Raw genomic sequence first — 16,662 nt, forward strand, 5'->3', positions numbered from 1 at the left:
TTCTTTTCCTTCACTGCCTCTTTAACTTCCTGTCCACCATGGAGTTCTAATTTTTCTATCCTTGCAGACAACTTCACCACATTCCTCTCTAGCTGAATCAATCAGGGTTTTCTTCAAGGCTTGCCACTGAATCTCCAAGGTTTGGTTTCTGTTCTCAAACTCTTTCATTTTTCCTTCAATAATCTTTGTCTTTTTTACAGTTCACATCAAGGAACTGCTCAACTTTTATTCTCTTTAAAACTTTCTTGCATTTCATTCTTTTCAATATGAAATTCAATTTTATCCTGCTGAAGACTAAATAGTGATCACTTCCAATTTCAAATCCTCGTACACTCTGGTGTCCTGCACCAGGGAGAAAACATCACTATTAACAATAACATAGTCAATGAGACTTTTCTTATTCCTAGCCTCTTCTCTCCATGTGAATTTGTGCACATTTTTATGTTGGAATATGGTGTTAGTAATAACCAGTCCATGTCCTGAGCAGAAATCCAACAGGTATTTGCCATTATTAGCAGCTTTGCTCTTTTCTCCAAATTTTCCCAAAACATTTTTGTATGTCTGACAATCACATCAAACTCTGCTATTTAGATGCCCAACAAGGACCAACTCTTCCTTTTTTATTGTGTCAGTAGCTTTCTCTAGAGCCTCAAAAATTCCTCCACTTCTACCTTAGTAGAACCGTCTGTGGGACCATAGGCTCAAATAAGTCTCATTGTCTATTCCCCATTCTGATATTTGCCCAAATCACTCTACTTGACACTCCTGCCATTCAAGAAGATGAGCCTCGTATTTTGTGTTGAATACTACGGCTACTCCTTCTTTTCCTTGATTGTCAGCTGTATACAAGACAGTGTCAAACCAGTTTTAACTTATGGATCTGAGAGCTGGGTCAGAAGTAGAACACTTGACCAAAGACTAGAGACCGCAGATATGAGAGTCCTGAGAAAGATTAGAGGCGTGAACAGATGGCATCAATGGCAATATCATATTAAAAACGAGGATATTAGGAAAGAACTTGACATTCTCAGCATCAAGGAATGCGTTAGCAGAGCTAATCTCATGTGGTATGGTCATTTAAACAGAATTGGTGAAGAAACATTAGCAAAACAAGTGTTCTCTGCCAGGTTGGCAGTAAAACGACCCAGAGGAAGACCAAGATATAGGTGGATTGATACGGTACAAAGTGCCTTAGACGATAGAAATATAAGATCTGATAATGTTGAAGTCTTGACAAGTAACTGACTGATTTAGAGGAAAATTGTAGATAGGAAGTTAGTAATGATGTAATTTTTTTCATGTAGTACTATCATATCCTGTACACCCCCTTGACGGTACATGGCAGGAATTTGATGATGATGAACTTTGTACTGTACTAGCTTTGCTAATTCTGCCATCTATTACCAAATTCAATTTGCCATCTTCACTAAAAATTGTACCTAAATAGCTGAAATGTTTTACTTCTTACTACAAGATCTATGTTCAGAATACAACTGAAATTTTCTATGTTTCTGTCTATTTTCATCATTTTGGTCTTTTTAATGCTGATATTCATACAAAAATTTTTAAAGCAGTTATTCAGTTTAGTCAGGGAATCAAGTAGATTTGTATTGGGTTTATTTTGAAGTATAACATCTGGATAAAATAAAGGGCTGCAATTAACATATCAAATTTTGATATCACGTTCGATACCACTTTCCTTCATAATGTGATCCATATAGATGATGAATGATGGTGGAGATAATGTACATCAAACCATCTTCCTGTATGTCTTCAATTGTAATTGCTGACTTACATTCAAATGCAGACTAAGTATTGTTTTATATAATGTCCAATTTACACCATATTGCTTTAGCATTTTGAACATCTTTCCTCTTAGCACCTTGTCACATGCCTTTTTCAAATCTATGAAACTTGAAAACCTGTTTCTCAAGTATCCTTGCATAAATCTTATCAGTGACACTCAGTAGGGAAATTCTCTGTAATCTCACATTGTTTTATATGCTTTTTTTTTATAGATTGATACTATGCATGTGTTATAAAGAGGGAGGATTATTTATTAATTAATTATTATTAATCCTCATTTGTTATGAAATTTTCTCTATAACGATTATTTTTATTTCTGAGTGTTTATATATGCACAAGGATTTAATTCCGATTGGTATAATGACTTTTAACTGTTTCTTTCAGAATCCAGAAAATCACTTACTCAAGACCAAATACAAAATATACACATTTAATAAAACAAAAACAATATATACACATCAAATAAAATTACACAACTAACTACAAAATTAACTGGATCCAAGGCCTTTTAAATTAAACTTACACTTTAGAGATCACTCATTCTCTGACTCATTCTATTACTTGTTTACACAATAACAAAATATTCATAGTCAGTTTCTTTGTTAAGGCCATTTTCTGAAGATATAAGATTCTCTTCTTCTTTTCCATAGGATCCTTTCTCATCACCCTTATGTAGCACACATTATTCCTCCTGACTCTGAAGTATAGATATTCTGAATTTACCGAAGTATAAGTACTCTTACCTCATGCAGTTCAAAATTTATCACTGTGCTGTCATAGATGTTAATTAAAAACACGAAAATACAAATTATGGTTTTTAATTAACATCTATGTTAAAGAGTGTCATTCCTGAAACCATTTCATACACACTAATCAACAATCTGAATCTCATTAAAAGGAGTAACTTTCCTTTATTACAATCAGGATGTGAACCTTGTGTTCCAGCTCTGCTCCTGACCGTGAGCAGTGTAGGCCCCCTCCCCCTCTATAGGGTTGTAATAATTAGTATTGGATTTATTTAAGAGAATAATATCTTGTACAGAGAGTCCTTTATTATATAAAGGACTCAGCTTTATCTCCTTAATGTCTCATATTTGAATACCACCATCATCATCAAATTCCTGCCATGTACTCTCAAGGGGGGTGTACAGGATATGATAGTAGTACATGAAAAATTTACATCATTACTAACTTCCTATCTACAATTTTCCTCCACATCAGTCTGTTACTTGTCAAGACTCCAACATTATCAGATCTTATATTTCTATTGTCTAAGGCACTTTGTACCATATCAATCCACCAATATCTTGGTCTTCCTCTGGGTATCTGGGTCTTTTTCCTGCCAATTGTGTACTAATCTTTCCTCTCCTATTCTGTTTAAGTGACCATACCACCTGAGATTAGCTCTGCTAACGCATTCCTGGATGCTGACAATGTCAAGTTCTTTCCTAATATCCTCGTTTTTAATATGATATTGCCATTGATGCCATCTGTTCATGCCTCTCAGGACTCTCATATCTGCGGTCTCTAGTCTTTTGAATACCAGGATAGATGATATTTGAATAGTACTTTTATCAATAAAGCAGTCTGCATAGATTATAAGTAATAATGAAGATAGTGTATAATCCTACCTTCCATCTGATTTAAATCAAACCATCTCTTCATGTACACACTTCAGTTCTAATTTCTGACATGCTATGCATTGTCCTGCATATTGTTTCATTTACACTGTACAGAGTTTGTAAATGGAACTACATTGCAAGAGTGATTTTTGTCTTCATATATTTTAGAACACCTTCGCATTTTATGTGCTTTTTTGAGGTTGACAAGGTTATAACAGATCCTTATAATTCTAATTTTTTGACTGCTTGTTGCAAGATAGTCTTAGCAACCTGTTTGGCCTTATCTAGCTTGATCTTTTCTTTCTCCTCCCCCCCCCCCTTTTCAAATTAGTCCTTTCATTCTCTTGTGGCATTTGACCTTTTTGTACGAGAGCAAAAAGATTTTTGTTTTGTAGTTAGGCACCATGAGAGAAGGAAATATACTACAGACACACTATCAAACTAGACTAAGGAAAATATTAATTAATAATTCTTAGTTCACAAGAATTTGAATTGCCCTTTGTAACACCAAAACTTTAGCTGTGACTGCAAAATTCTTAATTTTAAGTGTACTTCCTTCAGTAGTTAGAATTGAAGGAAATACAGGAAGATGGTTTGTAAAATTAGGGGCAAGATATGGATGCACATTATCTCCACTCTTATTGATCATCCATATGGATCACATTACAAAAGAAAGTGGCATTGGAGGTGTCAAACTTAGTTAGCTCTTTGCTTTATGCAGATGATTTATTCCTAAACACATCTAGTGCAAGTCTCCAGGATTCTTTAAGTTGAATAACAGCTGTAACAAATTTGGCATGAAAATCAGTAATAAAACTACCAAAACTATGGAAAATAGGCAGAAATATTGAACATATCAATTGCATTCTGAATGGAGAGTCTAAAGAACAAGTAAAATATTTCAGGTATTTAGGCACGGTTTTTAGAAAATGGCAAGTTAAATCTGGAAATAGACGACAGAATAGGCAAAGCTGTTAAGGTGGGTGGCCAGCTGAATAAAATTATCTATCCAAAACACCAAATGCAGTATACAAGACAGTGTTTAAAACAATTTTAAGTTATGGATTTGAGAGTTGGGTTAGAAATAAAGCACTTGATCAAAGACTAGACCACAAATATGTGTGTTCTGCAAAATAATTTGGGGAGTGAACAGATGGCATCAGAGACAGAATCATATTAAAAATGGAGATATTAGAAAAGAACTTGATATTGTTAGCATTCAAGAATGTGTAAGCTGAGCTAACCTAAGGTGATATGACCACTTAAATAGAATGCATGAGGAAAGGTTAGGCAAAACAGATGTTTGATGCCAAGATGGCAGGAAAGAGACCTAAAGGAAGACCAGAGTCTAGGTGGATTGTTTCATTCAGATGTGCCTTAGAAGCATAAAATGTTAGATGTGACATCGGAGTGCTGTTAAGTAAGAGACTAATTTGGCAGAAAATTGTGGAATAGAGATTAATAATAATGTAAATTTAATCATGTACTGTTATCATAGTAGCCTGAATACCCCCCCCCCCCTCTTGAGGGCACACATCAGGAAAATCATGATGATGATTTGAAAGATCCTTATTTCTTTCCACTTCCTTCAAGATTAGAAGAATGCTGCTGGAATTTCATTTTGATGTCAAAAAGAATCACTTGTGCAAATGTGTGTGGGAATTAAGATTTCTTATTCAAACTTTTTACAACATGAGAAGTGTATGAAGCAACTAAACATTACTTGTGACTTGGAAAATGTTATACTTTACTGCAATATAAATTTTGCCTTGTGGTTTAAGATTGAATTTATTGAGGTTAAGTCTGCAGAAAATGCCAATTTTCAAAGCCATTCATTATTTGTAAGTGGTAGTTGAGGATGGTTCTTCTCATTTAGAAAAATTCAATCTCGCTTGTCACAAAAAATTGTGACAAAACTTTATCACTGCTAAGCCATTGGCCTACTGTGTGGTAGGGCAAGTTGGGATATTTGGCTTCTATTTCTCCAAAATATTGATGGCTAATCCCATATATTGAATGAAGTTCAACGTTGACACTACATGACACGTGACAGATTCAAATATTTTCTCCTAGTATCTGCTGATGAAAAATGCGGTGAATAACCATAGACTTCAGACAGTGCAGGCCACATTAAAAATTTCAATGAAGCCTGTAGGCCACTAAACTATACCTCAGTATTTAGAATTATAAGATGCTTTCCAGATTCACAAGGAACACTGTTCATTTGATACTTTACATAAATTCCTATAAAAATAAACAAATTCAGCTTTAAGAGCATAGGTAGGAGTCGGGTTCATGATAAGTAAATACAATCAATACTTGAAAAAAAGATAATTTAATGAAGAAAATATTTATTTTTTACACTCTCAATGGGAAACTTGGCAATGCTTCTCCTTGACCAGCTTGTCGATGTTGGCATCAATGTGCAGAGTATTCTCGGGATGTTGGTCCATAATCTGAGTTCTTGTCTTGGACTTCACATGCTTCATTCTGGAGAAGAACTGCTCACATAAGTATGCGCTTCCTAACAAAACGCACATCTTCAAAGCATGCCACGGAGATTAGGGAATGCGTCCTCAGAAATGTTGTCTTTGTAAAATGTAAGCAAGGGCACATTGAATAATTTTTCTCTCAAAGAAGAGTTGTTTTGGAGTTAAAGCAGCTCCATTTGTACTGAGCCTGGCATTTCGGCAGCATTGATACTGAATGGCATTGAAAATAAATCTAAAGAAGACTGTTGGTTACGGAAATCACTAAATCTCTCTTCGAACTCGCTTCACAACACGGCTAATTTTGTAGCATAGTCATCAAGAGACGAACAGTTGGACTCAGCGAGAAGCTGAAAAATAAGTTAAGTCTTTATTTGCGAGTTGTGCCTCCCAAAGTTTGAGCTTGGCCACAAAAGCTTTGATGTGATCAAACAGAGTGTGTACCAGTTGATCTTTGGATTGTAGCCAGCCACGTGTTTAGGTCATTCATATGCAACAAGATGTCTGTCACCCCACTTCGGATCATTAAATTCTGCAATCGGATTTCCCTTGGTTTGCATGAACTGCTGTATTTCGCTCCTCAAGTCAAAGACTCGTTTAAGAACCTTCCCTCTGCTCAACCAATGCACATCACAATAATAAACCATATTGCCGTGATCTGCTTCGCACTCTTGGATCAAAAACTCTTGGAATTGATGATGATTCAGTCCTCTTGCCCTAATAATGTTGACGACAGTCACAATAACCTTCATGACATTCTCAAATCCAATAGTTTTAAATTCTCCTGGTGGATTATAAACAGTGGTAATGGATGAAATCTTTTCCTTCTAGTTCCGGTTCTTTCTGTAGCAGTGCAACAAACCCTTTGTTCTTTCCCACCATAGCAGGGGCACCATCAAGTACCACACCTTGATCAATGCCACGGACAAAGATAGCCAGCTGTGCTGTATCCTTCACCTGTGCTCTCCTCTAAGCAAGTGAATATGACGTAAATTCGGACGACCATTTTTTTTAAAGTTCCTTCAATGTCATTGGCAAGTTCTTCGACACGTCATGCTACAGTTACCCCAGACAAACTCGATTTTTAAACACTTCTTTATTATTTGGGCACAGAATTTCCCCAGCAGCGATGAGACACTCTTTCACAAACTTGCCGTCAAAGAAGGCTTTTAATTTTTTAGCAATTTTTTCAGCTATTACATAACTTACTTTGATGCACGCTTCACTCTCTTCCTTCTACCTTTTAAACGTACCCTGCTGGCATTTTAAATGAATTTGGAGATGGTTCACTTTGTCCACATGAAGCTGCCCTTGAAGGTGATCGAAATTGGATGCATGCTTTCTCTCATAGTGTCGATTTATATTGTATTCTTTTGATACTGACACTGACTCATGACAAATTAAACACACTGGCTTATCGTCGATCCACACACACAAGAAAAAAAAAAAGACTAGAAATTGGTCCACTTTTCATTAAAAACCTGACAAGAATCACTTGATTTACGCTTTTTACTTGTAGACGGCATAGTGATGGAAGGTGAACCCAAAAAATGATCCAGAATGACGTAACAGTTCTTATCCAGTGAATATGTCTCACACTAATTAAAAAATTCTGGCAATATAAAACCACAATAGGCTATGGCTGACATGACGAATCTGCATGTGCTTATATACGAATATCGGACTGTTCACGACTGACTGATTGTGGATGAGATCCTCTTGTATTTATATGAAAATAACGAAGTATCGAGAACCTTCAAGATGTATCCGAAGGCACTAGACAGCGCACTCAAACGAACTACTGCTTCAGCTATCTACCTGCGACATTAGTACTAGTACTTCAGTACCACTTGATGCTGGTAGGTGGCTGAAGAAGCATGTCTAATTAATATTTATTTTTATAGGATTTTATGTAAAGTATCAAATGCACAGCGTTCTTTGTGAATCTGAAAAGCATCTTACAGTTCTAAATACCACAGTATTACTTAATGGCCTGTGGGCTTCGTTGAAATTATTTTTTATTTAATTGCGTTTTAATGTTAAGTAGTTATTTTTTCAAAATGGCCGGTAGGCCATGACAAAGAGCTCTGTGGGCCATGCATTGAAGACCCCTGTCCTACATTTTTACCACAATCAGTTGTAATACTTTTCAGCTGTTTCCACAGCATTTTTTCAACTTCTTTGAAAATATCGAAAGTTGTTATAGTTAAACTATAAGTTAAAGATGGCAAGAAATTATATTCTTGGCTTAATCCTTTATTGAATGGAAGAAAAGTTTATATATGAAGTTTCTTCGTGACTGGGCTACTTGTATATAAAGGCTAATGACTTAACATCACTTGCTTTGGTATTCCATAATGCAAAGCACGCATCCTTTTGGGTGTGTATAAGTACCCAGACCAGTTTAGACTTTTATTAAGGTCTCATGAGTAGGAGCCAGAAGAGAAATGCAGAAATTATATATTTGCCATATACATCGTCATTAGATTCCTGACATTTACCATCAGGGGATGCACAGGATATTATGATAGTATTACATGAAAAGTTACATCATTACTAACTTCCTAAATCAATCTGTTATCTGTCAAGACTTCAGTACTATTAGATCTTATATTTCTGTCTTCTAAGGCATTTTTACTGTATCAACCCATCTAGATCTTTGTCTTCCTCTCAGTCCTTTTCCCAGAGGAAAAAGAACATTTGTTTTGCTAATCTTTCCTCACTCATTCTGTTAGTGAATATACCATCTGAGATTAGCTCCTGCTAACACATTTCTAAATGCTAAGAACGCGTTCTTTAATAATATCCTCATTTTTAATATGATATTGATGCCAATCTGTTCTTTCTCAGAACTCTAGCATATGGTCAAGTGTTTTATTTCTAATCCAGCTCTGAGATTCATAAGTTAAAATTAGTTTGAACACTTGTCTTGTATGCAGCTAATTTAGCGTTTTGACTAATTTCTCTCTCATTCTATACATACATACATACATACATACATCTTCAAGGCCCACCTTTCCTAATTGGGTTGTGGGGGCAACAGCTACAAGAGGAACTTCCAATGGTCACGATCCTCTGCTACCAAGCTCAGGTGTTCTGGTGTGTTTCCCAAACGTGTCCACCCAAGGTTTTGGATATAATCTATCCAGCGAGCACGTGGCCTCCCACCCTCTGGCTTGGCAAAGAGGGCCTGCTGAGGGAGCCTCTCTTGTGGCATTCTGACCAGGTGCTTGTACCAACATAACTGTGATCTCTCATCACAGAGAAGCAGCAGTTGAGTATTGAGGGTTTCCTGAATTGCAGAGCTTCTGACTCTGTTGAGTCTTGTCAGTCCTGCAACCCCTCGAAGGAACCTCATTTCAGCCGCTTGGATTCGTCTCCGCATTCTTCCGGTCATTACCCAACTCTCATGACCATAGGTGAGGATGGGGACATAGACTATTGAAGACAGCCAGCTTTGCCTTCTGGCTTAACTCCCGCTTCAATACTACTGAAAGGCCAAGCTCCCGCAATATTGAGCTTGCTAAGCCAATTCGAGTAACTAGCTCTATGTCCCATTTTTCATCATTCGTGAATATGGACCCAAGGTATTTAAACTTCTCCACCTGCCTCATTGGGACTCCACTTACATGTAGAGTGCACTGGGATGGTTGTTTTGAGACCACAAATGTTTCAGTTTTGGCTACATTGATCTTCATTCCGGTGTCTGCACAAACAGCTACAAACCTATCCAGGGTCCGCTGGAGGTCATCTGTGGAAGAGCTAAGCAGAACTAGGTCATATGCAAAAAAGCAGACGTCTAATGCTACATCTTCCAATTCTGACACACTCACTGCCTCGGCTGTGCCTATCAATCCAGTCCATAAATATTATGAAAAGGAGGGGTGACAGAACACACCCTTGGCAGAGGCCAACGAAGACTGTGAAAGGTTCAGATTTTGTGCTGTTTACCCTGACACAAAACTCTGGGCATTCATACAGGGACTTGATGGCAGCTAATAGTCGGCGCCATCCACTCCATACTCCTGTACTACTTGCCAACGCTTATCCCGAGGAACCCGGTCATATGCCTTCTCCAAGTCCACAAAACGTGTAGACATTCTTGGCATATTCCCAAGATTTCTCAAAGACTTGCCTTAAAGTGAAGATTTGGTCAGTTGTGCTTCTACCAGGATGCGAAAGCCACATTGTTCTTATTCTATATAAATTTATTCTGTCAACTTCTAACCATGCCAGCTTTGCTAATTCTGTTATCTATTTCAATATGTAATTTGCCATCTTTACTAAAAGGGCAGCTGAAAGGTTTTACTTGTTCTATAGGTTTGTCCATTCAGGATGCAGTTGATCTTTTCAATATTTCTGGCTATTTTCATTATCTTTGTCTTTTTATTACTGATTTTCATACCAAATTTAGTTGGGGAATCTTGTTGACTTGTACTGGATTTGTTTAGAAGTATAACACATGCATAAAGTAAAAAGCCAAGATTAACATCTCCAATTTTGGCACCAGGTTTAATACCACTTACTTTCATAAATGAGATGATGAATCAGAAGAGGGGATAATGTACATAGTTATCTCACACCTGATTTAACATCAAACCATCTTTCTGTACCTCCTCCTATTCTAACTGATTACTTGAAACTCAAATAGACCCAAAGTATTACTTGATATATCATGTCCCATTAATACCATATAACTGTAGCTTTTTGAATAGTTTCCCTCTTAGTACCTTGTCATATATCTTTTCTAGACATACAAAACTTAAAAATCCTTGTTATATTCTCAAACAATTCTTTATTGAGTTCAAGTGAAAATCTGATCCTGACAACCTCTATTTGGCCTGAATCGAGCTTGTTCTTCACGAAGCTTCTCTTCCACAGTTGTTCTTAGCCATTTCTCAGTTTTGCTTGCATAAATCTTACCAGGAACACTCAGTAAGGAAATACCTTTGTAATTTTCACTGTTTTATTTCCCTTTTTATAGATGGGTACTATGAGACATCTACTCTAATAATCTACAATTTGGCCATGCCTTCTGAATTATGCAGCCACTGTAAAACTTTTATAACTTCAAAATTGAGCATTTCTGGTTGAATATAACTACTCCAGCTGCCTTTCCACATTTCAGGTTTTTGGTGGCTTTTCTACTTAATGTATCGATATGTATTCCTGGTTGCATGCCTGTTGAGTGTTTTCTACCACTGTGTTGTCATTACCTGTTTCATTTAGCAATCTTTCAAAGTAATTACTCTATACATCAAGGATATCTTTTTATCTTCAGTTTTCATGTCACTTTTATCATCTCTGATTCCTTTTACAACCTCTTTTTTTTCTATATGCTCTACCAAAGTCTTCCCAGACTTTTGTTTAACTAATTTTACACAATGCTTTGCTTTCTTACATTTTTCTCTGTATTCTCTGAGGGCACAAGTTGACTTATTTGCCAGGAACTTTTGATATGCTTTCTTCTTTACCTCCACTCACTGCCTTTTTAACTTCCTGAGTCCACCATGCAGTTCTCATTTTTATATCTGTGCAGACAACCTCACCACATGCCTCTCTGGCTGAATCAGTGAGTTTTCTTCATTGATTCAGTGTTTGCCACTGAATCTCCAAGGTTTGGTTCATATTTTCAAACTCTTTCATTATTTCTTGAATGTTTATTTTAGTTCTACTGTTCACATCTGAAAGCTGCACAACTTTGATTCGCTTTAAAAGTCTCTTACATACTCTTCTTTTCAATATGAAATTCAATTTCATGGTGATCATTTTCAATTTCATATCCTCGGTCCATTCTTATGTGCTGAACAAATGGGAAAGCATTGCTAGCAATAATAACAGTCCCTGAGAGTTTCTTATTTCTTGCATCTTACCTCCATGTGAATTTGTCAGCATGTTTATGTGGGAACATAGTGTTAGTAACGACTAGTCCATGTCCTGAACAGAAATGTAATTGGTACTTTACCATTATTTTGGAGAAAAGCTTTGCTTTTCTCCAAATTTTCTCAAAACATTTCTGTATGAGTCTGGTAATCATTTCCTATTCTTCTGTTTAGTTCTCCAACAAGTACCAACTTTTCCTTCTTCATTGTGTCAGTTGATTTTTTTAATGCCTGAAAAAATTCCCCCACTTCTTTCTTAGCAGAACCTTCAGTTGGACCATAGGCACAAATCAATCTCATTGTCCAGTTCCCCATTCTGATATTTGCCCATTTGCCCACATGATTTTACTTGATATAGCCTGCCATTCGAGATTTCCTCGTATTTATTGTTGAATAGTATAGCTACTCCTTTTCCCCGAATGTTATTGCTTGAATATAACATTTTGTGTTTGTTGCTTAAAAAGATCTCACTTGCTTTTGTCTTTTTTTCAGTCACATGTATTATGTTGATCCAGTACTTATTCAATTCTTCTGTTGGTTCCATTTGTTCCTCATTAAGTCTTATTATGTTGATAGTATACCAATTTTGAACTCTGATGCGAGTTGGAACGTGTTCCAGGATTTGTTCCAGTAACTGACTTTTTGCTCTATGCCCTGGTTTCCTGATGTAAACAAGCGGGGCCTTGTTTAACCAGGCGATGCCCCAGCTGGCATGAAATTCTGTCATGTTGTACTATAATTTTTCACTATGTCCCAAATTGCCAGCCCTTCTTCATTCATTATCTATTTGGATACTAACTGGATGCACCATGAGAATGTGGGGATTGGATGTTAGGTCAGAAGCCTTGGTCTGTTCTCCACATTCCTTAAAAGGCTATGTGGAGGTCTCCCAGTTATACAGCTTTGACCCTTAAGCACCCCCTTATACAAATAGTGAAAAAGTGTATCACCACCTCATCCCACTCATGAAGAAACTCCACGTGCAAACTTTGTTTCCTTACACTTGGATAAAGGATTAAACCAAGAATATAATTTCTTGGCATCTTTAACTTATTCTTTGAATGAAAAGATTTTTGCCTGTAATTGTTCATGCATACTGTTCACAGATGCTAATTCTTCAGTCATTTGGAACTCAGCATTGATCCCTTGAATGAATGTTAGCAATTGCAAAGTATCAGAAACGTTTGTTCGCTCATCGAGAGCTAAGGAAAACCACTTGAAATCACTGGCCTGTTTTCATTTGACTCTTGATGTTGCTTCCAGTGTCCTCAACTCTGAGCAGCTGTTTTCATCACAAGGCTAGTTGTAAATAAGTCTTTCTCTGAACACATTTCTTTGGCTGCTGCAATCATACACAATTTAGTAAACTTGGTATCATTATGTGGCTTTCCTTGCTTGGCTTACAAATGAACCACTCTTAAACTTACTTTAGTTGCTGCTTCATTGTCATTTTTTTTCCCCCTTAAAACATTCTGCTGTGATGAGGTGTTGCATTTTAACTTTGAAATTTGTCTGACCATTGCTTTCCTGTGAACTGGGTATACTACTGTGATGAGTACTTAGTGTCTTGGCATAATAAGCACAATGCTTTGCTATTTAATTCAAGAGCAAAATAATCCACGCTCCACTGTTCATTAAAAATGCAACATTCAGAGTCAACTTTTCTCCTGTAACATGATGGGTATCTACTGATAATAACAAAGGGGGGGTGAATTTGATCAATATTGATCTGCCCTACTCCCCAAAAGCATTAATGCTCTTTGGGTGGAAAGACCTGGGTTCAAATCCCGTCCACCACACAAAGAACCTTTATAAGGACATTTCATCTAAAGGTGAGTTACCAATATCATATAGAGGTGGCAGTTTTTCATCTTTGCAAAACAGAAATTTTGAATTACAGGCATATGACAGTGTATTATGTCTCTAATCCAAAAGAACCCAACCCTTGTCAACAGGGTTCACAGTCTTCACTCTTTTACTCTTATTTTTCTCCACATTTAACAACTATTTCCTGTGCCGTTTCATACCATATTTATCTCCTTGCAAGCAGTTTCTTCTATTTCTCTAGCCTCAGCAGGTAGAACAGTGGAAAATGACTATTTTTCCATTGTTCTACTCCAGTCTACTTTCCATTTTGTTATGAAGTAACTTCTCAAAACTGAGTATTCAGTCATGCATTCTCCCATTTCCATTCATGCTTGCATATTTTCCTCATGGATGGTCTATAGTTTATTAATTACAGTAAAGATAGTGTACAAATCACTTCCATTTGGTTGATAGCAGATCTAATGATCACTAACAGGGTGCAGAAATGAAAACCTAGCTGCTGCTGCACACCACTAAGAGACCTGTATACTTTGACTGGTATTGCACCTTCTTCAGTTTGAAGATCTGCATTCTCAGCTGAAGAAAGAAGCAGACAAATGAATGATGAATGCCATTCACTATTTGGCCAGACCACAGTGCCCCCAAAAGACTAAGATCCCGACATAGCAATTGTTGAACCACCTAAAAACCCTCCAGAGACAAGACTTCAATGGCTTGCACTATACCCTGAGAATAATACTGGTATTCCAGCAGCCAAACATCTTCCACGTGGTGCCCACTTGGACTGGAATACTTGGAAAAGCCTCAACAGACTTCGAACCACAGGACACTGCAAACACCTTCTTTCTTGTCCCCCTTCTTCAATTATTACCTTGCACAAAAGAGGACCTTATATCCTGCACAGAAAGAGTAGTTGATTGCACAAGATACTGGAGGAACATCTGACCATATTTATTGTATATAACTTATGTATAGTGTTTTCTTCATATTTTACTTATTATTCCTTGTATAATTCATCTACCAAATTTAAGCTGTTTTCATTTGTAATGTATTCTGATTTGCTGTAAATAATGTTGTACCACTTGTGTTTGGATACGAAATACATAAGTGTGCAAATCGTACTTTACTTTACACCTCATTTAATTATCAAATTACCTTCTAGTACATGTTTCAGTTTTCCAACTGCTCTCGTAATTTCACTATGCATATGTGTAAAATATATACACACACATGCCCATGTATAATTCCATTTCCAACAGTTTTGAATTTTTGCCTTTGCACTTTGTCATACAGTTAGCTTTTGCTGTAACAAACTATTAAAAAGATCCTATCAAGCTCCCTAATTAAAATTCTATAGTAGAAGAAATTCATTGTAAAAACATCCCCTGATTCCTGTGAGTTTGCTATTGTGTAAGTGTGCATGTGCTATTGTGAAAGTCAACTGCATTAATTTTTGAAATTCTTGTTTAAATCAGATTTCATTACAACTGATTGATTTAACCTTATTGCTGTTATTTCTTGACATTTGCTAGAGCTTGAATCCAGGTAAAGCAATTGGAGAGCTAAAGAAACTTTTATCTGGGATAGCAAAGAAAGATGCACCACAGATGACAGGAAATGCTTAAATTATTATTTGAGAGAAAATATATGTAGATGAATCAAGACTATATATTTTTGGTATGTGCATTTCTGGACATGGGCAAACCTTCAATAATTGGAATGTCAGGATATTTTGGTTGTTATATTTAGCTTCTCAGGACATTATATTAAAATTTGTTTCACTCAGTCATATTTCAGTATAAACATTTTTATCCCTTCCTCTACTAGATTTATTGTTAATGCTATTTGCTCAAGTCCTGTTTCTTGTTAATACAGCTCAAGTCCAGTTGCACATGGTGTATGTTAATGACTGCCCTTTTGTAGTAAACAGGAAAAACATATGAAAGCAGCAATAAAATTTTGTTCTTTATTTATGCTTAGTGTTTTGTTTTTGTTTAAATTATTTAAGAGGCTAATTTATATATGGCTATAGGATAAAACCTGAATTCAAGGGGTTTCAGAAATCTAGGGCTTTGAATCATTAGTTTGAAGTTATTTAAAATTTAGAGTAAAATTTTACAGCTAATAAATTTATTTCATGTTAAGTTTAACTTACGCACTGATATTAAGAACAGAAGTTATTATAAAGTTTGGATATGATATGATATGATATGATATGATATGATATGATACATCATCTAGATAAAAGTGCATTTTGCAATAGCAATTTTATGCAATGAAGTCATCCATTATCACAGCACGAACACCTAGATCTGTATGTGGTTTATACAACAATCAGTGCATAAGTTCTGCACGCTGTGCTGTTGTTAAACTAGACATTTAACAAAATACATTTGTAGGTTACTAAAATAAAGAGCTCTGAAAGGCTTCGTTCTGGAGAAAGTGAATTATTTATTTAAAGGATGTTATATCCATTTAAATTTCGCAGCCAGATCAAAATTTTCCTGAGACTTTATGAGAATATAACTTTTCACATGCCTTGGTTTGTACTATTGACTTGAATCCACTCCATGAGCCCATATACACAGTGTATCCATTAAGTAATGAGACAATTATTATATCAAAACAAAGAACTATATTTGGAATTGTCAATTACACAGATTCAAAATAATCTCCCTCCGACTCCACACAACATTTACATCTGTCATACAGGTGTTCGAAGCACAGTGGAAGTCCTGAACGGGAACCTCCTTCAGTGTCTGGGTAACACCATGTTAGATGTCCTGAATGTTGCTGAAACGCTCCCCTTTCAAGGCACACTTCATCTTTGGAAAGAGGAAAAAGTCTGCGGGAGCCAAATCTGGTGAATAGGGAAACTAGGGCTTGACTATTCGCCAGATTTATTATAGGGCTTTGAAGCCAGAAACTGCTTTACAGTGCACAGTGCGTGAATCCATTGTCATGCAACAGAAACCAGTGGCGATTGTGGAACAGTTCTTTCCTGACACGTTGGATGCGGGTGTACAGATGTTACAT

At 36.4% G+C, this 16,662-nt stretch overlaps 1 protein-coding gene across 2 annotated transcripts in view; it reads left to right on the top strand.

Moving 5' to 3' along the window:
* The window catches only part of LOC150110431 (succinate dehydrogenase [ubiquinone] iron-sulfur subunit, mitochondrial-like), a 163,487-nt gene extending 147,888 nt beyond the window's left edge, over window positions 1-15,599 (top strand). For both annotated transcript variants that reach the window (XM_090393764.1, XM_090393756.1), the window contains one exon: window positions 15,159-15,599. In XM_090393764.1, coding sequence (XP_090249890.1) covers window positions 15,159-15,251 — 93 coding nt within the window. In that variant the 3' untranslated portion in view covers window positions 15,252-15,599. The remainder of the gene's footprint in view (window positions 1-15,158) is intronic.
* The last annotated feature ends 1,063 nt before the right edge of the window (window positions 15,600-16,662 follow it).

The sequence above is a fragment of the Typopeltis vanoorti genome, chromosome 1 (genome assembly GCF_054136105.1).
Source record: "Typopeltis vanoorti isolate ZY-2024b chromosome 1, IOZ_Tvanoo_1.0, whole genome shotgun sequence".
NCBI lineage: Eukaryota > Metazoa > Arthropoda > Arachnida > Uropygi > Thelyphonidae > Typopeltis > Typopeltis vanoorti.